At 59.8% G+C, this 25975-nt stretch overlaps 1 protein-coding gene and 1 long non-coding RNA gene across 18 annotated transcripts in view; one reads left to right on the top strand and one right to left on the bottom strand.

Annotated features, from left to right (window-relative positions):
- CACNA1E (calcium voltage-gated channel subunit alpha1 E) overlaps positions 1-25663 on the top strand; it is an 88753-nt gene extending 63090 nt beyond the window's left edge. For 3 of the 17 annotated variants that reach the window (XM_068690089.1, XM_068690101.1, XM_068690099.1), the window contains 28 exons: positions 96-358; positions 556-715; positions 1098-1227; positions 1760-1819; positions 1946-2052; positions 3802-3813; positions 4441-4537; positions 5312-5472; positions 5837-5974; positions 6401-6602; positions 6752-6916; positions 7524-7634; positions 8465-8548; positions 8638-8763; positions 8933-8998; positions 10553-10644; positions 10742-10907; positions 11053-11180; positions 16932-17028; positions 18625-18730; positions 19755-19862; positions 20324-20424; positions 20833-20939; positions 21428-21536; positions 22454-22582; positions 23953-24133; positions 24251-24444; positions 24909-25663. In XM_068690089.1, coding sequence (XP_068546190.1) covers positions 96-358; positions 556-715; positions 1098-1227; positions 1760-1819; positions 1946-2052; positions 3802-3813; positions 4441-4537; positions 5312-5472; positions 5837-5974; positions 6401-6602; positions 6752-6916; positions 7524-7634; positions 8465-8548; positions 8638-8763; positions 8933-8998; positions 10553-10644; positions 10742-10907; positions 11053-11180; positions 16932-17028; positions 18625-18730; positions 19755-19862; positions 20324-20424; positions 20833-20939; positions 21428-21536; positions 22454-22582; positions 23953-24133; positions 24251-24444; positions 24909-25445 — 3937 coding nt within the window. In that variant the 3' untranslated portion in view covers positions 25446-25663. The other 14 variants (XM_068690094.1, XM_068690100.1, XM_068690102.1 and 11 more) reach the window with 8 other exon arrangements.
- On the bottom strand, positions 18448-25396 carry LOC137860171 (uncharacterized). Its single transcript, XR_011098758.1, has 3 exons — positions 25259-25396; positions 19820-19942; positions 18448-18865 (listed from the first exon to the last, which is right to left on the bottom strand). It is a non-coding gene; the product is annotated as an uncharacterized lncRNA (long non-coding RNA).
- Positions 25664-25975: the final 312 nt, after the last annotated feature.

Raw genomic sequence — 25975 nt, forward strand, 5'->3', positions numbered from 1 at the left:
TAGCTTGGGGAAGGGAATCTTGTAGCCTCCGTAACTCCTCGAGTCATCACTTTCCATTTATCATACGCCTTTTTCTCCTTCCCTTCCTCCCGCAGGACTAACGGGGTCCTTGCTGAGGATGGGAGCGCCCCGGCAGCGGCACCCGAGCCCCCCCGGGGGCTGGAGGGCAGCCTGGGCGAGCAGGACTGCAGCAGCCCGGACACCAGCGAGCAAGCCCTGCTGGGGGGAGCGGCGCTGGGGGCCAGCCGCACCGTCAGCCGCAGCGAGCCCGACCTCTCCTCCGCCACCGCCAACACCGAGAAGGCCACCGAGAGCACCGCCATCATGATTGATGTCCAAGAGTCCGCTGTGGTACAGAGTGAGGACCCCTCTCTCTTTCCTGAGAGCCTTGGGGGGGAGTTTCGGGGGAGCAGAGAGCTGCTTGCGTGGCTTTTCCCATCCCTGGCCATCGGGTGCCTTCTCCTCCCCGGGTCCCCACAGCAGGGAGCAGGGCAGGGCTGGAGGCAGAAGCTGCCCCTCGCCCCGTACCTGGCAAAGGCTCTCGTTTTTCTGCAGTTAGCAACAAGACCGACGGGGAAGCCAGCCCCCTGAAGGAGGCAGAGAGCAAGGAGGACGAGGAGGAGATGGAGAAGAAGAAGCGGAAGAAGGAGAAGAGTGAGACGGGCAAAGCAATGGTGCCACACAGCTCCATGTTCATCTTCAGCACCACGAACCCGTGAGATTTCTTTTATTTCTGGCCTTTGTTTTTGGCTTGGGAGGGCTGTGAGGGGACAGACACCTCATATTCATGGAAAAGAGGTGATACCTTTGGGAAGGGGGCTAAATATCTCCCAACAACCTGGTTAACAGTGTCCTTCCCCTGCCCGAGCGTGCTCTCCCCCTGTGCCAGCTCTGCTCATCGCTTCCTCTTGACCATTGGGTGCTAGCTGGGATTTTATTCAATGCTAGTTGCACACCCCTCCATTTTTCTGCCACCCTTTGCTATGACCCAGCCCTGGGAGCCTGTACCAATAAGGTCACTAGCGGGGGACGTGGGGTGGGATTTGGGTGCGCGGGGCATGCCGGTGGCGAGCAGGTTGGGCGCTGTTTCGGCACAGGGTGCGCAGAGCCTGCCACTACATCGTGAACCTGCGCTACTTCGAGATGTGCATCCTCCTGGTCATCGCCGCCAGCAGCATCGCCCTCGCGGCCGAGGATCCCGTCCTCACCAACTCCGACCGTAACAAGGTGACTGCAAGCCCCCTGGGATCCCCAAACGAGAGGGATGCCCGCTGTGCGCTTCCAAAATCGGGGTGGTGTCGCGGTGATGTTTGGGGATGGGCTGCTGGTGGGCTCCGAGGTGCTGTGGCTGGGCTGGGGGGAGAGGGTAGGAGCAAGGAGGCAAGGAGGACATGGGTTTGGTGTGAAAAAGGTGTGTTTGGGGTTTGGCAGTGAGAGGTAAAACTGAGCTGGAGTGGCACACATGGCCATAGGGACGGCTAGTGCCTTCGGCAGCATCTCAAAGATGGGCAGGTTGGAGGGGGCAGAAAAAAAGGGAAAGCTGAGCAACTCCAATGGACAAATCCCCCTTGGCCTTCAAGAAAATATTGCAGTGGTCAGGGCCACATAGGACTGAAGCCTCATGGGGGGAGCACGTTCAGACACGAGGATGTAGGGCCCAGGGGTCTGGAGCAGGGCTTTGTCCAGCTTAAATGGGGAGATAGCGATGTGCCCAGGGACTGCTTCCTCCCTTGGCAGCACCCCTGCCCTCTCTCCGCAGGTCCTGAGGTATTTTGACTACGTTTTCACCGGGGTGTTCACCTTCGAGATGGTTATCAAGGTAAGATAAGGCTGTGCTGGTGGCAGCAGGTCCCACAGCATCCTTGCTGCAGGGGGGTGGCCCAGCTTGGCTGGGCGCTCGATGGCCGAGTTGGTGATCTCCTGCCTGCTCTTCTTCCTCTCCCAGATGATCGACCAGGGCTTGATCCTGCAGGACGGCTCCTACTTCCGAGACCTCTGGAACATCCTGGACTTCATCGTGGTGGTGGGAGCGCTGGTGGCTTTCGCCTTGGCGTAAGTGGCCGTCATCTTTTGGTCTCTGCCTCGGCTGGGGCGGGAGGATGCGGCCACGTGGCGTGGCTACAGGACCCTGATGGGTTTGGGGGGGATTTCTCCGTGCTCTGCTTTGGGAACGGCTCCTCACAGCAGTGTGCAAAGCCCGGCTGTACCCCTGGTAGCCAAAACTTGGGTAGCCTCAGAAGCTCCTTGCTCCCTGCTTGTCTAATACCAGTGAGCGAGGAGGCAAGGAGCGAGGGAGGGAAAGCAGTGGAGATGCTGGGAAGAGGTTGGTGGTGGAAACTGACCTGAAAGGGGCTGTTAACAATAAGGGAATGGGTGGCAAAAGTGGAGTTTTCTTCACCTGCTAAGCATCCTCGCCAGGTATTTGGGCTCTGGTGCTGAGTCCAGGGATGGGATGCGTCCTGCTCTGAGCTCCTCCTCGCTGTAACACTCAGTGCCTGGTGGGCAGCATCGTGGCATTTTCCTGTCCCCAGCCGCCCTCCCAAGGGATGGAGAGGTCCCCTCTGATTTGAGGCAGCTGAAGTCTCGAGGGGCCTGTGCATCTCCACGGATGTTTGCAGCAAACACACATAAACCTGCCCCATTGTCCCTCTCCCCCGTGTCCCCCGGTGGCTCCTGCTGGAGGAGATGATCTCATAAATTCGGGGGTGAGGGGAACAAAGGCAGCGCAGCGGTTTCCGATGGGTTTTGAATTGCGAAGCATTTATAAGAATGCCTGCATCTGCCACCAGGGCCCAGGAGTGACATGCTGCCACCCCCAGAGCCACGGGGAGTCTGCGGCAACAACTGTCCCGACCTGCCTGGTTCATGGTCTGGGGAGAAAAACTCTCACAGGGCTGTTTGAATTCCTCTCCTCTCCTTCTGCCTCGCTAAGCTCTTCGGTACGGGGAGAACCGATGTCTCCCCAGGTGCCCATCTCCTCGTCGGCAGGCATAGCGATGCCCGCGGGGTGGCTGATGCTGTTAGGTGGTGAGAGCAGCTCGTGGGCAGCTCCAGCACTGGCTGGCAGAAAATTATATGGGGTGCTTTGGTGTTGAATCGTATTTTCTGCCCCCTCTGCGGCTGGGTTTCCCCACAGCAGCTGTGGCTGCAGCAGGAGGTCTGCGAGCTGGCTCGTGGTGCCACCACCACCCTCCCGTGGTGCCACCGTCACCCCCTGGCCATCAGTGCCACCTTGAAATAAAAAATGAGCTCGTGTCCATCCACATCTCTGGATGATGCTGTAGTTTGCCCGCTCAGAGCCTGTGCATCACAAGCGAGAGGCTGCCTGTGCCTGCCTCTCGTCGGCTGCTCTCAGCACGGAGAGCTTAATGCATCAGCCCGAGTGCAGCCTAAATAAAAAGCCTGATACGCTGCCATAAATCTCCAAAGAGCTGGAATTAAATTAGCTGGAATAACCAGAGCCGTAACTAAAGACCCCGCCGGCTTTTGCCTCCCGTGGCACCCTCGGAGGAGGCATTAGCGGGCGGCTTTGCGGAGCTGCCAGGCTGTAAGACCTATGTTTGTGGGTTTGCAGCAGGTGGAGAGGCTGAGCAGTGGTCAGTGCCTGGCTCTTGCCACCTCCCCTGCACCTCCTCTTCTGGGCAGCCTTCTCCTGCACCGCCGGAGATGAGCTGAGCTGCCCAAGAGGGCTGCGGTCATCCCCATGCAGCTCCCACGATGCTTTCCTTACCTTCTTTCTCTCTCTCGTCTCTTTTTTTTCCCCTCTGTTCATGCTGTTCGGTGGCTCGGGATCTCCGGCAGGAATGCTTTGGGGTAACTATGCCACCTGAGTGTCCGTGGGGTGGGACCCTGGGGGGGGACACGGGGAGGGAGAGCAGGCACTGATGGAAAAAGGCAGAAAGCTTTAGGATGAGGCATCTGTGCAAAAAAAACCCACAGATGGTGCGGGTGCTGAATCCTGAGGTTGAACCAGGATGGAAAACCCTTGGCGAGGGACCTGCCTGTTGGTTTCATCCCTTATTTTACTGGGGATTTCTGGCAGGCAGCAGCAGAACCATTTGCAGTGGTGGTGGCTTTTTGTGAGCCCCATTTGGAAATGTCCTGTGCCTGCCGGAGGGGTTGGGGACCTGGCATCTCCTCACAGTAAGGGGATTCGTTAAGGTAGCCGAGCCCCAGCAAAGGTGCTAATCCTCCGGGGGAGAGGCTGGCTTTATTTTTCATTTCTGACAAGCGTGTGCATGGAAGGAGACGTGTTTAGGTGGGCTGAGCTCTCCTTCAGCAGCACATCTGTGGCTGCTGCCCGGTGCTGCAGCATGTGGCCCCCGTCCCCTCCCCGTGCACGTGCTGGGGGCAGCTCTGAAAGCACCCAGCCCCAGGTCCCGAAGGTTATTGTGTCTCCGCTTTGTTTTTGGGTGCCTGCGCCTCCCTCCCACGCGGCAGGACCAACAAGGGCCGGGATATCAAGACCATCAAGTCCCTCCGTGTGCTGCGGGTCCTGAGGCCCCTGAAAACCATCAAGCGGCTGCCCAAGCTGAAGGTAACGCTGCCCGCCCCCGGCGCTAGCATCATGATTAAACAAGCCATTTCCAGGGCGTTTGCTGTGCTTTAGGAGCCCTGTTTCCAAACACGGCTCCTCTCAGACTGCTCCACATCTGGCGGTGCCGTGAGTTATTTAAAGGCAGCCCAGCAGATAGATCGGAGCCGGGTGCTCTGCCAGGGACATCGGGGCTGGCACAGAAAGCAGGCAGCGAAGCCCAGCTGCTCTGCTGCTGAAGTACACGGCCCCGGCTCTGGGAGAGCTCAGATCCCTCTCCAAAGTTCATTATCGTTCCCACCAGAGCAGCTCGCGAACAAGCCCGGATTTTGCACGCTGTGCTGTCCTCGTGTCACAGCAGGGGGGGGGTTCCCTGCTGAATAGCGGGATTATTTATGCAGTGCAGGTAGGATCGTGGATTTCCCTGCTTTAGCTGATGGGGTGTGGAGCCAGAAAGGACTAAGAGACCAAGGGAGCCCTGAGTGATCCCCATGAAGGGATATTTTTGGCTGGTGGATGAGGCCCAGGGTGGCACCCCAGAGACAGAGTTTTTTGCCCCAGCTTTTCCTCCTGGTGGGTGGATGGACTTTGGCTCATGTCACTTCATTTCTGGGCGTCTGCCACCATGGTTGCAGAGAGCAGAGGCTCTTTCCTCCTTCCTTGCTCTCCTACTGGGAGTGGGAGACATCTTCCACCTGGTAGCGTTGAGGAAGATTTGGGCCCTGCCCCGTGCCAGGGCTGCTGGCTGCCCGCGGCGAGCTGTGCCCTCCCCTGCAGGCCGTCTTCGACTGCGTCGTGACCTCCCTCAAGAACGTCTTCAACATCCTCATCGTCTACAAGCTCTTCATGTTCATCTTCGCCGTCATTGCCGTCCAGCTCTTCAAGGGGAAGTTCTTCTACTGCACTGACAGCTCCAAGGACACGGAGAAGGACTGCATGTAGGTGCCCCGTGCTGCAGGCCGACAGCTCTGGCAGAGGCCTGATGCTGACAGAGCTCTGGCAGAGGCAGGGTGCTGGGCGATGTCCCTTTGGGTATCCAGTGGTGGAGTCCTTTGCTCATTTTTGGCTGTAGTTTCTTGGGATGGGTGATGGAGGCCGAGTCCTGTCCCATTGCTCTGTATCAGCACTCTGCATCCTGTTCCATCTTTCCTCCTCTCCCATTTCTTTGCTCCCCCCATTTCTTATCCAGCCTCTCCCCCTCTGTGGTGTCCCCTCACCACACGCTGCCCCCGGGTTTAACCCCCCCTCCATCTCCTGTCTGGCGATGTAAAGCGAGGCCTCTGCTCTCCCCCAACCCTGCAGAGGGAACTACGTGGACCACGAGAAGAACAAGATGGAGGTGAAGTGCCGGGAGTGGAAACGACACGAGTTTCACTACGACAACATAATCTGGGCCCTGCTCACCCTGTTCACGGTCTCCACGGGCGAGGGTTGGCCCCAGTGAGTATTTTCTCTGTCCTCTTCCCTTGAAGGGGGTGGGCACGTCCCCGTTGTGTTGGTTGGGTTAATTGGATATACCCAGGTGGAACGGGGATTGAAACTGATGGTAGCAGGGAGGGCTGAGAAATGAGGGCAGGACAAAAGAGATTTTAACCCCTAGATGAAGTTGGTGTTAGCTTCTTCCTTAGAAAGTGAATGATGGATGATCCCTGCTCCTGCCTGGCTATAAGATATGATATATTAATTGTGGGTCAGCTTTAGCGTTGGCTGTAGGAGCAGCCCTCTCTCCATGCCCAGGAGAGCCTGGGACAGCACGGACAGCCCGAGGTGGCTGGCTGCACGAGGTGGATCCCGTGGGAGGTGCTGTACAGCGGCAGTCCCCAGGGACACATCTCTGGTTGCTCTTCTTCACCTGTCTGCCCACAGGGTGCTGCAGCATTCGGTGGACGTGACGGAGGAGGACCGCGGGCCCAGCCGCAGCAACCGCATGGAGATGTCCATTTTTTATGTCGTCTACTTTGTGGTCTTTCCCTTCTTCTTTGTCAACATTTTCGTGGCTCTCATCATCATCACCTTCCAAGAGCAAGGAGACAAAATGATGGAGGAGTGCAGTCTGGAGAAGAACGAGGTACAGTCTGGGGAGGGTTTGGGACCTTGGGGCTCCCCAGGCATTTAAAAGGCTGTCCAGCGGTGCAAGTAACCCATAAAAGAAGTGTGGCAGCCAATGTCCCCTACGTCACCGTTGGTCAGGGTCTGAAACACGTGGTTTTGTTCCAGAGAGCCTGTATTGACTTTGCCATCAGTGCCAAGCCCCTGACGCGCTACATGCCCCAGAACCGGCACACCTTCCAGTACCGGGTCTGGCACTTCGTGGTCTCCCCGTCCTTCGAGTACACCATCATGGCCATGATCGCCTTGAACACCGTGGTGCTGATGATGAAGGTGAGCTGGGCAGGGTCAGGCTGCCCTGCTTAGGGTGGCGGGGAGGAGGAAGATCAGATCCCACCCTGAACGGGACCAGAGGGTCCTGAGCTTGTTCTTAGGAGATGCTTTGAGGCAGAGCCTGAGCATCTTTTTGCTGCTTGACAAGAGGGTTAGCCTCAGCTAACCAGGACAGCTTTTCAGAAGGCTCTGAGCAAGTCCCTGCAAGTTTCCAGGTCCAGGTGAAAAATGTGACCACGTAGTTTGCTTGTCCAAACAGAGTTGTTCGTTCCCAAGCCTGGGTTTGGGGACTTCTTCCACTTTCCCACCATGAAAACTTGTTCTCTCCACACACCAGCTCTTGAAACTTTTAAAAAGTGAAAAGGAGTAAGAAAACTTCCAAATCCTGTAAAGGGTTATCTCTGCTGCAGGAAGATCTGCAATTATTCTGTTCTTCCTTCTTGGAAGCAGAGCCCCTGTCCTGGGAGAGGGGTGGGGAGGGGATGAAGAAGGAGGTCTTTAGGCACTGTGGGCAAGGAGCAGGGGCCTCCACACCTTCCTGGGGACAGACATCAGTCACAAGAGGCTGGCTGGCCCCCTCCAAGTTTGCAATGTGTGTCTCCATCAGTACTACTCTGCTCCGTACACCTACGAGCTGGCCCTGAAGTACCTGAACATTGCGTTCACCATGGTCTTCTCCTTGGAGTGCGTCCTCAAGATCATTGCTTTCGGCTTCCTGGTGAGTGGCTGATCCTGTTGTTGATGAGGGCGTTAATTTGCACTTAGCACACCTCATCCCTCCAGCTCACGGAGGGAAGGTGTTAATAACACCAGGCCAATGCCATCTATTTTGGGTCCCGGCCTGGGAGCTGTTTGGAGGCTGGCGGTTGGAACCACTTCTTTGGCTCCCGTTAGACTTCCCGCTGCTAGATGCTGGTTCCTCGGTCAGCACAGACCTTCCAGGCTTCCCGGGCCAGCAGCCAGAGCTGCTGCAGGTTGTGAAGCCCAAAGGGATCGATCGGTTCAGCCTGCAGCAGCAGGCATCCTGCGGCCAGAGCTTGGCACTGCTCAGCTTTAAGCAGATTTCCACTGCTGCGGGTGGGTGTTGTGCTGGGGGAAGCCATGCTGCAGGGCTTTTTGCCTCGTTTCTGCTGTGCTTGGGGCATGGACCACGTACTGTGCATTCCCTGCTGCCACCATGTTGGTGGCAGTGGTTTCTTGTCCCTGGGAGCCACCAGGTGCTGGTGCATTGAGCCAGACCTGACCAGCAGCGAGACCTCTCCATCTAATTCCTGGTCCTCAAGTCCCCAGCTGCTCTTTTAAGTCCCGGGCTGCTTTTTCTTAGCAGCCCTTGGAGGACACAGCAGCCTTGTGGCCCCAGGGGTTGGTGTGATGAGTTATTGCCACCTGTGGCCACCAGCGGGCTGGGCATCCTGGTGCCAGAGCAGCCAGGGAAGGGATCCGTGCGTGCCTCCTGTGAGCTCTGCATGGGAATGGGGATGTCGCAGCACCCTTCAGACTGGCCACCCCGATCTCAAATCCTTGCTCCTTCTCTGTTTCCTCCTGCAGAATTATTTCCGGGACACCTGGAACATCTTCGACTTCATCACCGTCATCGGCAGCATCACGGAGATCATCCTGACGGACACCAAGGTGACAGGCTGGGCTGGGCTGGGGGGGGGCTGGCAGGGTTTGGGGGGCTCTTGCCATCCCCTGACCCCCTCCTCCTCCTCTGCTCGCAGCTGGTGAACACCAGCAGCTTCAACATGAGCTTCCTGAAGCTCTTCCGAGCGGCTCGGCTCATCAAGCTGCTGCGCCAGGGTTACACCATCCGCATCCTGCTCTGGACATTCGTGCAGTCCTTCAAGGTAAATTCCCTGTGCCTGGGGCTCCTGAGGGTGCTGCTCCCAGGGCCTTGCTGCCCTGCTGGCTTGCAGGAGAGCTGGTTTGGAGCAGTTTACCTGCTCGCTGCTCTTTCTGTATGCCTCTGGAGCTGGACCCGAGCTGAAGGAGATGACTCATGTGCTTCCCTCGCAGGCCCTCCCCTACGTCTGCCTCCTGATCGCGATGCTTTTCTTCATCTATGCCATCATCGGGATGCAGGTGGGCACGGACAGCTCGGCGAGCAGCCCTCTGGCACGGCCGTGTGCTCAGCACCACGCTGCACAGCAGCCAGCCCGGGTGCCCAGGGGGGTCCCAGGGGTGGGAGAGCTCATTTGGGAGCCACAGAGCCTGTGGCACTGCTGGGACCCCAGCTGCCCTCCTCACCTGTACCCCTGGGGACTTGGGGGCTCAGCTGGGCACCCTGTGCAGCAGCTGCTCCCAAATCACCACCCCTTCATCCCACAGGCGTTGTGCTTTTAGGGGTTGTACCCAATACCTCTAAAACCAAAGGGACCATGGCATGGCCACCCGCAGCCGTGCACCCACCCATCCCTCCACCTAGGGTTTTTGTGGGCTCGATGCTGGTGGGATCCTGATTTGAGGGCCCTGCAGCGACCTGCCGAGGGGAGGTGTGCGGAGCCGTGAGCTCCCCACGCTCCAGCCTGGTGCAGAAGTGGCACGTGAGCAAAAGCTCCCGGTCAAACACGTGCCAGCGGGGCTGCCTCGGTGACTAAGCCCCACGCTGAGGCTCTCACAAAGCATCTCTGCTCACATTTGGGGTTCGGAGCCGCCGGGTGAGCCAGCCACCACAATAACCAACGCGCTCAGCGCTCAGAGGGGTCGGGGAGGGGAGGGAGCAGATTTTGGGGAGTGGGCAGCGCGGTCGCCTCCGGCTCGGGCTGCTTGGCAGCGCTGGTGTTTGGCCTCCTCCCGCCCCGAGAGGCGCGTGGCTGCTCTTGGCCCACACAATCCCAGCACCGGCTCCAGGTGTTCTCCGCGCTAAACAACTGCCATCTGACTCAGCCCCCCTCCCTGCCGTGTGGTAGTATTTGATTTATTTTATTTTTTAACACTATTGTGAACAAATCCCCAAGCAGTAAAGTCTGTGGGCGTTATTTGAGCAAAATAGCTGGAGGCAGAAAATATTCTACAATTACACATTGCAAAAAAACCTGTACAGGGAAAAAAATACTCTGCAGTTGGTGTATTTTTAGATTCACGGAAAGTGGAATAAATATTTAACAGTAATAACAGCACATTTTTCCAATTTGAGGCACTTTGCAAACGTTCCTTGTCCTAACGTGGTCTTGGCTGTGGGTCATTGTTAGGATATTACCCCAATCTGGGGATTCGTTGCCTCTTTTGGCCCTGGGGACCTCCTGGGAAGGGCTGTGGGCTGGTAGTCCCCAGTGTCTGTCTGTCTGTGGTGAGCTAGTGGTCCGTCTGTCCCTTGGGCACTGAGCATTTCCCCACCCTGTTTGTGCCACTGTGCTCAACTCCAGCATCACGGGTCGTCTCCAGCGGCCAAATTCGGCTCATCCCAGACCCCCTGAGCTCCCATTTCCCTGGCAGCTTGGCTTCCAGCAGCCTCTACCACCTCCTGTCCTTGCTGGGTAGGATTTGTGCCCACATGCCCTCACGGGGCTGCTTCTCCACCTGGGCTCTGGGACAGGATTGATCCCACACCACATCGTGCGCCCCGAGCCAAGGTGAGCGCGCAGCCACTTCCCTGGCACCAGCGGTGTTGCCCAAACCTTTTTCTCCCTCCGGCAGGTTTTTGGCAACATCAAGCTGGATGAGGAAAGCCACATTAACCGGCACAACAACTTCCGCAGCTTCCTTGGCTCCCTCATGCTCCTCTTCAGGTAGGGAACCGCAGGTGGGGGGCTCGCAGAGGGGGCACCTCCCTCCCCGTTCCATCCTGCCTGCCGCGGGGTGCTGAGCGCGGTGCCTTGGGCGCAGGAGTGCCACCGGGGAGGCATGGCAGGAGATCATGCTGTCCTGCCTGGAGGGCAAGGGCTGCGAGCCGGACACAACAGCGACGTCCGGGCAGAACGAGAACGAGCGCTGCGGCACCGACCTGGCCTACGTCTACTTCGTCTCCTTCATCTTCTTCTGCTCGTTTCTGGTGAGTTCCCCAGCCCTGTGCTGTGCGTTCTCGGTTCCTCGTTTAATTCCATCTCACCCTGACTTCCCTTCCTTCTCTCTCTCCCTTCCCTTCTCTGCTCCTTCTCCTATTTCCCTTTTTCTCCACCCTTCTCCCCCTCGCCTAGATGCTCAACCTGTTCGTGGCCGTCATCATGGACAACTTCGAATACCTGACCCGCGATTCCTCCATCCTGGGGCCTCACCATCTGGATGAGTTTGTCCGGATCTGGGCAGAGTATGACAGAGCAGCGTGGTATGTAGCCAGCTCCTTCTCTCCCGGGCAGCCTCTCAGAGCTGGTTTTGAGCAGTGCCTCTGTCTGCTGCTGCCGAAATCCAGCTGCAGTGCCCAGGGCAGGGCTGCTCTCGCTCATGGTCCTTACAAAGGTACCAGCCGGTTCCCACGACGCCTGGTGGCACAGGCACCTTAGCTGAGAGCCTGAAGATGTCCGTGGCTGGCCGTGGTGTTTATCCTGAGAGCTGGAGGCTCCTGCTCCCCCTCTCCTCCCCTGCCATCCCATGGGCAGATCCCTCTCAGCATCCTCCCCAGCCTCTGCCCAAGCAGCCTCCATGGCTGGGTCCCCAGCGCCCCCGTTGGGGCAGGGCACAGGGTGGCTTGTCCCATGCCTTGGGGACATGCTTGGGGGCCTGCTGGGCTCCTGCCAGGTCACCCGCAGACGAGATTCAGAGAGTTTTTGAGGGGTTTGGGGATTGTGGAGGCTGGGCATGGGCTTGCCTTTCCCCCAGCCAGCCAGCCCCCACCTCTCCAAGGTTGCCAGCCCCGGCACCATGAGGGTGGCTCGTGCCACCCCTAGCCTGGGGACAGCCTCTGTGGAGCTGTGTCCCATCGCCACCATGCCAGGGTGATGTTGGCTCAGCACCCTCGGCAGATGCATGTTCCCTTTGGAGACCTTGCCTCCACTGCTGGCCTCCTGCCTCGTGAGAGGCCAGCTCCAGCCACGGTTTCATTTTTTATCTTTTTGAGCCTAAAACCGTAATCTGCCCCAGGAGACTGTCCAGCACAGTCCCTGAGGAAGCCCCCCTCTGATTTTTGAGCAAACCACAGTGGTTAGGGGCCATGCACGGGAGCCGGTGGTATTGGGGCCACCGGGGCAGCCCCGGCCCCCGCTGCGGGGCGAGGAACAGGTGAGTACATCCCCAGGGGTCCCGGCACCCACGCAGGGCAGCAGCTCTCCCAGGAGGGGTCTCGTGGGGACAGCACGCGGGTCCGAGGCCAGGCAGGCTCAGGGACTGGCTCTGCCCAGACGGTTGGCTCAGCGATGGAGAGGGGACGGGGGGAGGAGGGCGAGGAGAAACCAGAGGCAAAGAAAGGTAGGACGGTAGCGCTGCTGCTCTTTGCCTCCTCGTGCGGTTTCCCTCCCAGCTTGTCCAAGGATGCCCAGGAGGCTGCAGCACGCTGCACCTCAGCACGGCCCCCGTGCGCTTCCCAAAAGGGCTCGGAGCTGGGGCTGGGGGCTCAGCACCCCTGCGCCCGGCCCTGCACAGCTCCTGCATCGACTGCTTCGTTACCCCAGCCGGCGGTGGGTGGATACGGGATGTATCCTGCCGCGATAACGACTGGGCCTGGGGGAAAAGGGGTGCGTGTACGGGATAATAATGTGGACCCTTGGCAGAGCGTGCTCTGGTGAGACCTAGGTGCTAGCGCCAGAGCCACTGGTCACATTATCTCCCTGCCTCGGGGTCCCCAGACACCGGAGACACGATTTGCTCGGCTGCCAGCCTCCCGGGCCCTCGGGAGGAGCAGAGAGCTGGTGGCACTGGGGAGGCCGCGGCTCCACCAGCAGGGCTCATGGCCCAAACCGGCTGCAACCTCCCCCCCTGCCCCGAAAATCCTAGCACCAGGTGTCGGTGGCACATGGGGCTGAGTGAGGAGGCGCGAGCTGGCCCGTGATGGAGGTGGCCACCGATGCTCCCAGCTTTCCCCTCTCTGGGTCTGACGGAGCCAGAAGGAGAAGAGCCATGCCCCGCAGCTGGTCCTAGCCCCCCTGGTTAAGCTCTCCACCCTCTCAGTGTCCTATTAACCCACCTGTGCTTCCTTTGCAGCGGCAGAATCTCGTATAAGGATATGTACAAATTAGTACGGGTGATCTCGCCTCCTCTGGGCCTAGGAGAGAACTGCCCCTACAGGGTGGCGTGCAAGGTTTGCCTCCCAGTCCTCCGCCACAACCTGGCCACGGGACGCACCATCCACCCCTCCTTCCCCCCGCTCCACCGCCACCGCGCCTCCCGAGGGAACCCTCACGTTGCTTTCCTTCGAGTTTAAAGAGGTCCGCGGCCTGCCAGGGCCAGCAGCTGTCCCCCCCAGGGGGGGCCCGGAGCCTCCTGGGGGGGTTTGGGGGTGTTTGAGAAATTGCACTGCCCCCAGCCAGCCCCCAGCTCCGCCGGGACGCGTGCCACCGTCCCCGCTCGGTGGCATCAGTGGGACCAGGGCTTTTCCCCCCCAGTGCCTGTTTGGAAAGGGGGTTCAGGTGTGGTTTGCTCCTGGGGATGGAGGATCTGGGGGTTTTGTTGCTTGGGACAGGGAGGGTGGGACGCCAGGGTGACCCTTCTCCCTGTAGGACACCTGGGGACATCCTGTGGCACCCTCTCGGGGAGCCAGGTTCTTGTGCATCGTGCCCGTGGCTTGCCAGCCCCACTGGGAGGAGGTGTGGGGGCACTTGTGGGGCCAGGCGGGCTCCATGGGGTCTGTCCCAGCCCCAGCCTGGGCTGCACCTTTCCCCCGGGGGCCAGCGGCCACCTGGGCTCCTTCCCGGCCTCTGGAGCTCAGCTCTCCCTCTGCTTGAGCCGGCTTCTCAGCCTTAAATCCAAGGTGGTGGCCAGCCCTCCTTGTGCATCTCTGCACCTTCTTTTACGTTTTTCCTCGGGGTGGCAACCGAACAAAACCTTGTGCCAGCCACCTTCTTCTTCCTAGTGCCACGACACCCATCTCCATGGCACAACAGGCTGAACCAGAGCTCCTCCTTCCTCTTCACCCGTCGGGCATCCGAGATGTGCCAGGGGAGCTCAGGCACCCCTGGCCGCAGCCTTCATCCTGCAAGGGAGGGGTGCCTCACCCCACTGCTGCCCGAAGTCTTATGGGATGGGCTGGCACCAGGAGCAGGGCAGAGGAAACCAGACATGATAATCTCATTTATTGGGAGAGGTCTAAGGAAAGGTGGGTACTTCTTTCAAGACCCTCAGATGTCTCAGCCCCTCGAGGACGGGGTCCCCCGCAGCCTTTCCACTCTTCTCTGCCGCCTTCCTGGCAAAGGCTGGGGCTGTGCTGAGGTCCCGAGGACAGAAGACGCCATCAGGAGGAATTCCTACTCTTTATCAGTTGATGTCAGGGCTTAACTGGAAAATGCTGCCCCCCAAAGCTGGGGATTTTGAGGATCTGAGAGATTTTCAGGGGTTCCTGCTGGCCTGGAGCAATTCCCAGAAGGGAACTGATGAAGAAGGAAGACCCCCCGTGGACGTCACACTTTTGCCACCGTGGACCAAATCCCCAAATGCCGACCCTACACTCACCTTGCAGTTTGGTCAGCCTGCCCCATGCAGTGCACAGGTTCCTGGAGGCAGCAAGAGCCCTAATTTCCAAAATAACGTAAGAGAGCAAGCCTACACCCCTTCCCTACCAGGCAATTTGGCAACAAATACTAGCAGAAAAGCCAAAAACGTGTCTGTGACGTGGGGGGCAGGGTGCTCTGGGCAAGGTGGTGCCTGGGCATCCCCGGGGTGCTGCATAGGGGTGCAGCAGGGTGTGGAAGTGAATCTGCAGGTGGGTTTACAAGGGCGCATCGATGCAGAAAGCCTTCCCGTGGAGATCCAGCAAACTGTCCTCGTGCTGGGGAGAGCAGGTCTTGTAACCGTGTCTTGCTCCACTCCTTGGGGCTCTTCTTGCCTTTCTTCAGCCCCTTCTGCCTCTGGCAGTCAGGCAGAAATGAGCCAGGAAAGCAGGCATCGCTTCTGCTGCCTGCAAGCATCCCTGGTGTTCGTGTCCCTACGGACATCTGCTCCCGAACCTACTCCCTCACCGCTCCGTATCCCTGTGCTCTCTTCCCAACAGCAAGCGACGGCACGGTTATGGTCATTTCCTACCCGTGGGAGGGCAGATCTGCCCTAAATTCCTCCTCCCCGGGGATTTGGTGTCTGGGCACAGCGCAGATTTAAGGTGTCTGCAGCCCGTCTGAGAACAGCACGGTCCTCGCGCAGTATTTGCTGGGGTTTGCTGCAATCTCTGTATTTTCACGGGAACCTGTTCCTCCTTCGTGGTGCAGGGAATCTCAGCGCACAAGACAAAGCCCGGCATATGCTGTGGGTGCTGAAATCCGCCCCGCAGGGAACGGCGGGTGCAATTTCACTGTCTTGCTTCCTTTCCGAACAAAGTTCTCAAGTGTGAAGGCTTGAAGTCACCTCGCTGTGAGGCACAGCAAGTGCGCAGCCAGCTCTGCAGCGGTGCCGCTTACGGACCTGGATCTTTTCCCTTCATCGTCCCACCTAACAGCCCCTGGTCTCGCTGTCATCCTCCCTCCGACCCTTTTAACATCTCAGGTCTCAAAGGGGACGGCTTGTCCCACCTGCTCTGTGCCCCAAACCCTCCCTGCAGGTGGTCTCTGTCTCATGTTCAGCCCCGAACCACCAGGACTGATCTTGGCGGGGGCTCTTTGGCCCTTTTCTCGCTGCCTTTTCCCTCTGCTCTCAGCGCGGGGCTGGGGAAGCAGCATCCCAGCACGTTGTTTTCCAGCACCCTCCTCCCACCCCGCTGCGATGCAGCAGCAGAGGTCGGTGCCTCTGCTTTGCTGAGGTGTCCCCAGCCCCGCAGCCACCCCAAATATTGCAGCAGCTTGGCACGAGGGGAAGAAGAGGTGGCTGAGCCTGGCACCCCCCAGGGGAGACGCATTTGAGCATCCCGCTGGCTGTATGGCGAGAGGGAGGCACAGCCCCAACCCCTCAGCCCATCGCGGGGCATTTTTTGGAGCACCCCTCGCTGTGGCGATCCTAGGCTGGCCCTACGAGTGGAGGAGCGCGAGGCGGGGGTCCCTCCGTGCTGCCCCCCCCGGGGGAAACCCAAAGGCACCCCAATCGATGTTGGAAGGGCCAAACAGCTGCCTCTGCCGAGACTCTTTAAACTCCAACCTGGTGGAACTTGCAGCCGCATGCGGGAGAGAGCCAGGGCGGGGAGCATGGCATGCACAACTTTTTTTCCCTCCTGATTTTCTTTTTTTCTTTTTCCAGCCGATTTACAGCATGCCTTTTTGCACTGCTGCATGGTGGGGACGCGGTCCATCCGCAGAGCCAGACGGAAGCAACTGGGCATCTTCCTTTGACAAGTGACCCTGGCCCACTGCCTTCTATGCAAGACGCTGCCTCCCAATTGCATAGACCCCACGAGATGGGGATACACAGCCTTCTGGCTATGGGTTAGGTGGCCGAAGCAACCCCCAGACCCCCCCCGGGAGGGAAGCCAGGACACGGCGGCCACCGAGCGCTTTGAGTCGCTGTGGGGCGAAGCGCCCTACCCCCGATAACCCATGGCTCGAGCGCCGTGTATCTGATTTATACCACTCGCACACAGCCCCGGAACCCGTGGGGCGAGCTGGGGGCTGCCGGGGGGGCCGTAGGGACGGGGTGAGGCAGGACAAGGACCCCCGGGCTGCTGGCGGGGCAGGCGCTTTGAGGCCAGCAGCGGAGAGAGGGGTGAGTGGCTTTCCGCCGGCATTCCTGGGTCTGTGTGAGCAGTGCTATAAATCCGCAGCAGGACAGTCTCTCGTGTATGATTTGCCTTGATTAACGGGTTTCCTGTTCTTTTCCTGTTTGTCCGTTTGTTGTTTCTTTCTTTCTTTTTTTCTTTTTTTTTTTTTTCCTTCCTTTCTCTCCTGTTCCCTGTACTATTTTGTCCGTACGTTGTTTCCGCTCTCTGGGAATGCCTCCTTCTCTTTCTCTCTCTCTCTCTTTCTCTCTTTCTCTCTCTGCATCTCCCTCCCTCCCCTTCCCCCTCCATGAGCAGTGGCCGAATCCATTACACTGAGATGTATGAAATGCTGACTCTTATGTCACCACCGCTAGGCCTCGGCAAGAGATGTCCTTCCAAAGTGGCCTATAAGGTAGATCAACCCTTCCTTCTACGGGGGGCTAGAGCCCGGCAGGAGCTGGCGGGAGGTGGGGCTGGGGGAGCCGGGGAGGCACCGGGGGCTTCCCACCCGTCCTCAGCTCCTGGGGTGTGCCCGCAGGGGTCCCGGCCACGCTTTCTGGTCTCCCCTGCCCGTGCAGGTGATGCTGGCATCGTCACTTGCAAGCCTGGGGAGCTGTGGGGTGGAAGAGCCCTGGGGGAGAGCAGGGAGAGGGGCAGCGGTAGGGGTAGCCTGGAGGTGGAGAGGAAAAGGAGGGTGAGGAGAGGAAGGTGGGATGTTTTTGCAGGACCACGCTGGCCCAAGTTCATCCCCTGGGCTGGCAGCCACCCTATTCCCAGCCAGCTAAAAGCCTACGGAGGTGGGATCCCACTGGGCTGCAAGGATGCAAACCACAGGAGCAGCCCCATGGGGTGTGAAGAGCCAGGCACATCGGCACGAGACATCCTAAGGATGGCTCGTGCGGGGCAGACACCGGAGCCAAACCTCTGAGATTCCCCCCTACAGCTCCGGGGGCAGCCCTGGCCCCGTGGGAGCAGAGCAGGCACCCAGGGAACCCTGAAGGATTTGGGGTGGGAGCCCCTAGGCCAGGAGCCGGCGCTGTGCAGCCACGTGCTGCCCGCCTGGAGCGAGCTGGAGCTTTCCTTGGCTGCCCCTGCTCCAGCTCTCGTGTGTTGGTTCACACCTGTGCCAGCCCCCCAGGAGAGAAAGGGAGGGTTGAAGGCAGGGAGAGGACACGAGGAGCCGGGGGATGAAGGACTGGGAAGGGAAGGGATGACCCCAGGTGTTCTCAAAGCAAAATATACTCTCTGGAAAGTGGATCTGGTCACTTCGGTTTGCACCCCGCCTGCCCGGGGTGGGGAAGGAGCATGGCGTGTCTCACCTGCCTTGGTTGCCCTCCTCTCTTTCCTCCTGCACTTTTTCTCCCTCCCCCCCCTCCTTCCCCTTCCCCACCCTCGGATAATTCGGACCCTGTGCATGTGCTGGCAAACTTCATCTCTGAAAGACGCAAAAAGGGGGCGCCAGGATGTAGCATGCGAGAGGAACCGAGCCGAAGTCCCCGCAGGTTAGGGACCCTCCTCTCCCCTGCCCCAGCTGGGAAGGGTTGAGAGCTGGAAAGCCAAACCACCCGGGAACGGAGACCTGAGCCCCCTCTCCCCCTCCCCAGCATCTCCGATGCCTTGCTGGCTCAGCGGCGTCTTCCCCAAAGTGCCGGGAGGTGCCGCGGCGGCCCCGTGCCAGCCTCGTTTTTTGGGGAGGGGGCCCAGGGGCCGTTCCTGGGGCGCAGGAGGAGCCCTGGAAGGCAGTGAGCCGGTGTCCTGGGGTGGAAGGAGCCGGGGGCGGGGGCGGCGGGGTGATCCTTGCCCTTCTTTTTTGGCTGTGCTGTTTTGACACTCTTTGTTGCTTTTTATTTTTATTTATTTATTTTTTATTTCCTGTTAATTTCCTTTTCTTTTTATTTATTTATTTTTTCTTCCTTTCGTTTAACGTTTGATTTCTTTTCCTCCAGCCCGGTCGATGTGTTTTTCGATATTGTTTTCCGTCCGCTGTTTTCTTCTCTCTCTTGCGCAGAGACTGGTGCTGATGAACATGCCCGTGGCCGAGGACATGACGGTCCACTTCACCTCCACCCTGATGGCACTGATCCGCACCGCCCTGGACATCAAAATCGCCAAAGGTAACGTCGGGGGGTCGAGAAAGGGCAGAGCAGGGGGGTTTTGGGGTGGTCCCGTGGGCATCACAAGAGCCAAAGTTGGGGTTGAGCCTCGTGGATGGGGGTGATGCACCCAGGCAGGCAAATATCTGCCTCCTCCTGCAAGAGAAGCTGCTGGTAGAGAACAGAAATATCCCGATGCCCAGAGTTTAAAGGAAAAGAATTTCCTCTTTGGTGCAAAACCAAACCGAGGAGGGAGACAGTCCTGTGTGCCTGGCCTCCTAGGGCTGCGGAGCAGAAATCCGTCTCGCAAGGAACATTTTATGTTCAGAGCAGAAAAAAAACCTGCTTTGTTGTTGTTGCTGCAAACGCTCTGATTCATCGGATCAAAAGCTTTCTGCGGAAACATGCCACTTGCAATAAATCGTCCCCTGGGAACAGCTCAGAAAATCCAACCCAGGGCGAGCTCAGCAGAAGCCCGGTGCGCAGCCCGCGCCCTGAAACACCAGGTTTGAACCCTGGCTGGATGATAAAGCGGGGATTTGAGCCTGGCCACGTTCCTTCTCCCAGGATTTACTCCCTGCTTTGGCACGCGTTAGCAGGGCTTTCAGCACGGCAGATCCCTTCGCCGCTGGCCAGAGAGCTCTGCCCCCCTCCTGCTCGAGGATCTCAGCCAGGCAGAGCTGCTCTTGCACCAGCACATGATCCGCTCCCCAGAAAAGAGAAAGTGGGGCAGCAGCAGGTGTGTGTGGGCTGCAGTAGGATCGGAGCCGCAGAGACGGACCCAAGGCGAGCTCGAGGATGGCAGCTTTGAGTGGGAGGGCAGGGGATGGGAGGTGGCGGCACATATGGAGGGGATGGCAGGAAAGTTTCCCCGCAGGAGCAGGAGAGCCGGCTGGCTGATGCAACGTGGCTCTCCCAGCCCCGAGAGCTGCTTTGCTGCTTGTCTTGGCGAGGGGGCCCCTCTTCGGGGTGGGAAGGGGGTGTTGGGATGGGCCCAGGCGCCAGCTCTTGGTGCGCACTGACCGCTGCTTCCCTGCTGTTGAAGGTGGTGCAGACTGGCAGCAGTTAGACTCCGAGCTTCAAAAGGAGATCCTGACCATTTGGCCTCACCTCTCTCAGAAGATGCTCGACCTCTTGGTACCCATGCCAAAAAGTGAGTCTCTGCCAAGTTCTGCAGCCCCGGTCCTGTCTGGGGAAGAGGTGGGATGAGGGCTTGTGCTCGTGGGAGTCCTTCTGAAAAAAAAAAACCCTTTGATGAGCCCAGAGTCTCCCATAAGTTATCTCTGGAGCACATAGGGGCAGGAGGCTGAGCACCACTGGACTGATCCAAGTGGCTGAGGTTGGGAGGAGCTGCTGGAGGCCACCTGGCCCACCCCTCCTGCTCACAGCTCCCCCACATCTGATGGTGGCCTTGGTGGGTTATCGTGGTGCTGCCAAGCCACCTCCATCTCCCCCGGGTACCCGGGTGGTCGGTGCCCTCTCTGCTCCAGCACCGAGCAGATTTTGAGGGCGACCACAGCAGGGCTCTTCCCGAGGTGAGCGCTGGTGCCTTCAGACCTGCAGTTCCTGGTGCCGTAAAAGCCTCCCCCCTTCCTTCCCCTGCTGTGCTCTCAGCCTCTGACCTGACTGTTGGCAAGATCTACGCAGCCATGATGATCATGGACTACTACAAGCAGAGCAAAGCCAAGAAGCAGAGGCAGCAGCTGGAGGAGCAGGTGAGGCTCCGCGAGGGCGCGCGGGGACCAGGGGAGCTCAGAGCACTTCTTACCACGTCCTGACCAAACCTGGCTGCTGCTGCGCTGGAAACAGCCACGGGGAGATGTCCAAGGGGCTCGTGCCTTGCGTGGTGGCTTTCATCAGCCCCTGCTCACCCCTTGGGGAGCAGTGTGGTGACGCACGGGCAGGGGAGGTTGCGCAGGGTTTCTGGCTGAGTGGCTGGCTCAGGAGGTGAGGATGTTGGTGCACATGAGTTTTTTTTTTTTACTACAACCCCATTTGTGCATCCTCAATGGTGAATGTGAGCACCCAATCGCCTTCCCAAGCAGCGGAGGCGTGCTTGGTGAAGCGCTGGACGCTCGTCTGCGTTTCGTCCAGGCTCAGCTTCTACCTTTCCCCCATCACAGAAAAACGCGCCCATGTTCCAGCGCATGGAGCCCTCCTCTTTGCCGCAGGAAATCATCTCAAACGCCAAGGCTCTGCCGTACCTCCAGCAGGACACCCTCTCGGGCCTGTGAGTATTGCCCTGAGGAGAGGTGAGGTTTTTCTGCAGCTTTTCTGCTCCTGGAAGGGGGAACGCTGAGGTGTCCGTGCAGACACCTTGTAGCAGGAGCATCCAGCTCTGAGTGCACACCCTTACCCAGGAGGGTCTCCTTGCTCGTAGGCTGAGAGCGGGGAGCAGGTGGCAGGCAGTCCTGGGCTCACCTCTGAGTTCCCAAACCATTTCCACCCAAATGCTGGCTGCAGGACAGCACTGAACCTTTCCTCTCGCTGTCCCACGGGGCAAGGAGATGGTTGAATTGCTGGTGCTGCATTTAGGATGGCTCCTGGCTGCCATGGGACATGCAACGCTGGTGTCCTCTCCTTCCCGGGCACCGTTTGAGCTCTCCAGGGAGCATGGTGTCTGCCCTGGGGGTCTCAGCCCTGGGGGGCGAGCGTGGGGACCCCCAGCGATGGCAGCACTCCGTTTGTGCTCTCCCTGAAGCCGAACCGTCTTTGCAGGAGCAGCCGGAGCGGGTTCCCCTCGCTGAGCCCGCTCTCACCGCAGGAGATCTTCCAGCTGGCGTGCATGGACCCGGCCCACGGGCAGTTCCAGGAGCACCAGTCTCTGGTAAAGTCACGCACTGCCTCCAGGGCGCTTGTCTGTGGTCCCAGGAGGACGCTGGTGGGCACGGGGAGGTGTGGGACCGTCGGCGTGGAGGGCTCTGGCCCCTCGCCTCCTGCAGCCGGAGCCGCGAGCGCGGCGCGATGCCCTGCAGTAAAATATCCTTCTCTCCGCAGGCTGCTCTTTTTTCCCCCGCTGAGCGCTCGTTTCAGCGGGTCACCCCGTGCTGAGCGATGGTATCTGATGTTTTCGGATCCGTGTTCATTTTGTTGTCAGTGCTGCTGCCCCCCGAGCCGACGCGAGCTCCCAAACCGTCACCCGGGGGAGCGCGCCCCTCCGGTGGGCGGCAGCCGTGTCCGTGTCCGTGTGTGTGTGTATATATACGTACACATATATACAGATACATATATACATATACATATCTCTGCCTCTCCGTGTCTGTGCGTGTGCAGCCCTGCACCACCCCGACGCCCGTCGGGCGCGGCGCCGTGCCCCCGTGCCTCCCCAGCCCGCTCCGTGTCCCCGTGCTCTGTCGCACCCTGTGAGCTCTGTCCCACGCACACGTGTGGCCCTCCCCGTCCCCGCTGCCACGTCCTGTGCCAAATTCCCCTGTGTTGGGAATTGGGAAGGAGGCAAAGCCCGGGAGGACGGGCTGATCCAGGCAGGGCTTCCACTGCCACCATCGGAAGGAAAGAGGTGCGAGGTGGGCATCAGATGAGCGTGAAGGTCCCCATATGGGCTCACCTGCACCAGGCTGTGAAATGCAGATCCTTTTTGATCCTGACAATCTGTCTCAGACCCTTCTGGCCCCCCTGTGAAACCCAGCCCTGGTGGACCCGGGCTGTCCCCTGCAGAGCCGCAGGAGCAGCGCGCTGCCGTGACCCAACCCCATCCCAAGAGCGTGGCTGTGTGTTTGTTTCCAGGAGCCAGAGGTTAGGGAGTTTCAAAGAGTGCAGCCCTCTAACCGTGGCAGCTACCTTCCCGTGGACACTCAGGACCACGCTGTCTCTGGGAGGGCCTCCTCCATGCCTCGTCTCACTGTGGATCCCCAGGTAAAACCAAGCAAAGCCCCCACGGGTGCCGGGTCCGAGCAAAGGTAACGCTGGTGCTTCTCTCCACGAGGAAGCCCCCCAGTGGTCCGTGGCCCCATCTCCCCATCTTTGGGGTGCCTCTCAAGGAGGACAGCTGCTGTCCTCATGTCTGGTGGGGACCAGCAGTGGAGAGGAGCCAGGGGCACCGAGCACCTGGTCCATGGTGGAGCAGGACCTGGAGCAGGGCCCCCAGGCAATGGGGCACCCCTCCTTTCCTCCAGCCCCAGGCTCTGGGTGAGGTTTTTGGGGTCTCTGCCCGGCTGTAAGGTCCCAGAGGATGAAATGCCTTCTCCTTCTCTTCCCCTTGTCGCACCACATGTGCTTGTCCGCATGTGTCCTCGGACAGTCTGTCCGGGGGAGCCTAGGCCACATTTCACCTCCTCGTTTGTCTGCCTGGTTTCTCTGTTGTTCTGTCTTGTATTCAGCCTTGGCCGAGGCACGGGAGCTTCTTGGGGGGTCAGTTTTGCAACCCTTCACCGTGAAGCCAGTGGTTTCTGACAGAGGTGCAAGCACCCCGTGTGGGTGCGGGTGCAGCGTGGCGTTGCTGCAGGGTGCTTTGGGGACGTGAAAGGGAAGGGAAGCTTTTTTTGGTGGACTTCCCCGAGCATTTGGCAGTGGGGGAAGATGGTTGGGAGGAGAGGAGGAAAGGAGACAGGGAGAAGGGCTCAAGGTTGGAGAGGTACAAAGCTGTTAAAGCAAAGCAAGGAAAAATATATAAGGGGGTGATGCTTTTCACAAAACATATGAGAATGCAAGCTAGAAGGAAGGGAGAAGGTAGGAAGAAGAATGGCAGAGCAAAAGGAAAGGAAAATTGATAAAACAACAGTGTGCGTGGGGAGAGAGGGGATGAGTACACGGCAAGGGGACATGGGGATAATCCAGGAGCAGGGAGGGATGTGTAAAAGCTGGGGAAATAACCACTGGAGAAGGCAGGGCCCTCCCTGCCTCCCTTCCCTTGTAATGATTTCTTTTTCACTGCCGCTGTTTGCTCTGCTGGTCCTGTTTCTGAGGCGGGAGGGATGCCAGGACGGCACCCGTGCTGTCCCCGTGCCATGGGCAGGATGCTGCCACCCCTCCCCTGGCACCTGGCCGTGCCGCGAGCCACGCTCGCACGCTTTGCTGAGCAGCACGCTTCAGCTCTACCCACTTCCCTCCTGCCCCCGATCCGTGCTGAGATCATCCTGGGGGACCGTGCCCAGGCTGGCCGCTCCCCAAAACCTCCCCATTGCGTTAAGGAGCTGCGGGTGGTGATGTGGGGTCCTGCTGGAGCATCCCATGGAGCGCCCACCCCGGTACTCACCCCGTCCCCGGCCGGCCGGGGCTGCTTGCAGGTGGTGACGGACACCAGCTCCATGCGGCGGTCGTTTTCCACCATCCGGGACAAGCGCACCAACACCTCCTGGCTGGACGAGTTCTCCATGGAGCGCAGCAGCGACAACACCTACAAGTCCCGCCGGCGCAGCTACCACTCCTCGCTCCAGCTCTCCGCCCGGCGCCTCAACGCCGACTCGGGTGAGCGGGGTCGGGCGGCTGCGAGCCCCTTCCCATCCCCAAAAACCAGCCCAGCACTGTCCCTTCTCATCCCCGCTGCTGGGGACGGAGAGCGGGGACTGATGGGGTTTGCTGCAGGCCACAGGTCCGACGGGCACCGCTCGGGCGGCAGGGAGCGGGGCCGATCCAAAGAGCGCAAGCACTTGCTGTCCCCCGACATCTCCCGCTGCAATTCGGAGGAGAGGAGTCCCCAGGCGCACGACGAGTCCCCGGAGCGGCGGCGCGAGTCCCGGTCACCCAGCGAGGGCAGGTCGCAGACACCCAACAGGCAGGTGGGTGGAGAAAACCTTCGGAAGTGCAAAAGGAGGCTTAAAAACAGAGCTCCCTGCCAAAGCTGGGGAGATGAGCCCCGGTTGTGGGGGCTCTGCGGTGTCTCTTCTCCCGGTGGTGACATCTATCCGTGTCCCCTGGTGTGGCACTGGTGGGTTGGGGATGCCCGGTGCACCCTGCGGTGTGGTGGGGAGAGGGGACAAGCGTCTTGGTGCCTCTGGAGCCAATCCCACCACCGTGGCACCTGCTCCCTGCCAAGGCTGGGGTGTCCCAGATGCAAACGCTGGAGGTGGCAGCGCTCGGAGCAGAGGGACCGGCAGCCGGAGAGCAGTTAGCTCTTCCCACCACGGCTTTGCAGACTCCCTGCTCTCGCTGGCCGTGGCACGCCAAAATCTTTTTGTGTTTTTCGCCACCGCGAGCAGAGCTCAGCCCCTGCATTCCCCCCTCGTGTCTCGGTGCCTTGCAGGGAACGGGCTCGCTGAGCGAAAGCTCCATCCCCTCCATCTCGGACACCAGCACGCCCCGGCGAGGCCGCCGCCAGCTCCCCCCGGTGCCCCCCAAACCGCGTCCCCTCCTCTCCTACGCCTCCATGCTGCGGCACGCCGCCGGAGACGCCTCGCCGCCCCCCGAGGAGACCGAAGGGGGGTCCCCGCTCCTCTCCAAGGAGCCCAACGCCGCCGGCTTGACCGAGTCTTCCAGCTCCCCGGCGGGGAAGCCGAGCCGGCCGTCCACCCCGCAGCGCTACATCTCGGAGCCCTACCTGGCCCTGCACGACGACTCGCACGCCTCGGACTGCGGCGAGGAGGAGACGCTCACCTTCGAGGCGGCCGTGGCCACCAGCCTGGGCCGCTCCAACACCATCGGCTCGGCCCCGCCGCTGCGGCACAGCTGGCAGATGCCCAACGGGCACTACCGGCGGCGGAGGCGAGGGGCCGGGCAGGGCGTGATGTGCGGGGCCAGCATCGACGTGCTCAGCGACACCGAGGAAGACGACAAGTGCTAGAAGGCTGCGCCCCCCCCGCCGCCGCCACCGCCGCCCCCGCCGCCCTGCCCTCCCCAATGCATGCTCTTCGCCGCGCCTGGGAATGAAACGAAACCAAAACCAAACGCAAGGGGAAAATGAAAAAAAAAAAACAAAAATGAAAAAAAAAAAAGAAGAAAACCCAACTGACCGGAATGGGGAAAAAAAAAGTCTTTGTGCAAAAAAAAAAAAAATTAAAATCTGTCGACTTTCATTTATTACGATCACTTTTTTTTTTCTGCACAGAGAAGCATTTGACCGGAGGTGGAGCGGCCCCGGCCGGGGACGAGCAAGAGCCCCAGGACCCGGGAAGGCTCGTGACGATGGTTTTCTGCTCCCCGCGGCCGGAAAAACCCCAGCAAGGGGGTCCCAGGGCTCAGTCGCTCGGGTTTGTGCTGCCGTGGCTTTGAGCCTCCATCCCCGAGGGTCTCAGACCGGCCCGGGGAAGGGGCGAGGTGCGGGGGGCCAGGGTGCACGAGGCGGCTGGGGGCGGCTGTGCCTGCCCCTGTGGG

The sequence above is a fragment of the Anas acuta genome, chromosome 8 (genome assembly GCF_963932015.1).
Source record: "Anas acuta chromosome 8, bAnaAcu1.1, whole genome shotgun sequence".
NCBI lineage: Eukaryota > Metazoa > Chordata > Aves > Anseriformes > Anatidae > Anas > Anas acuta.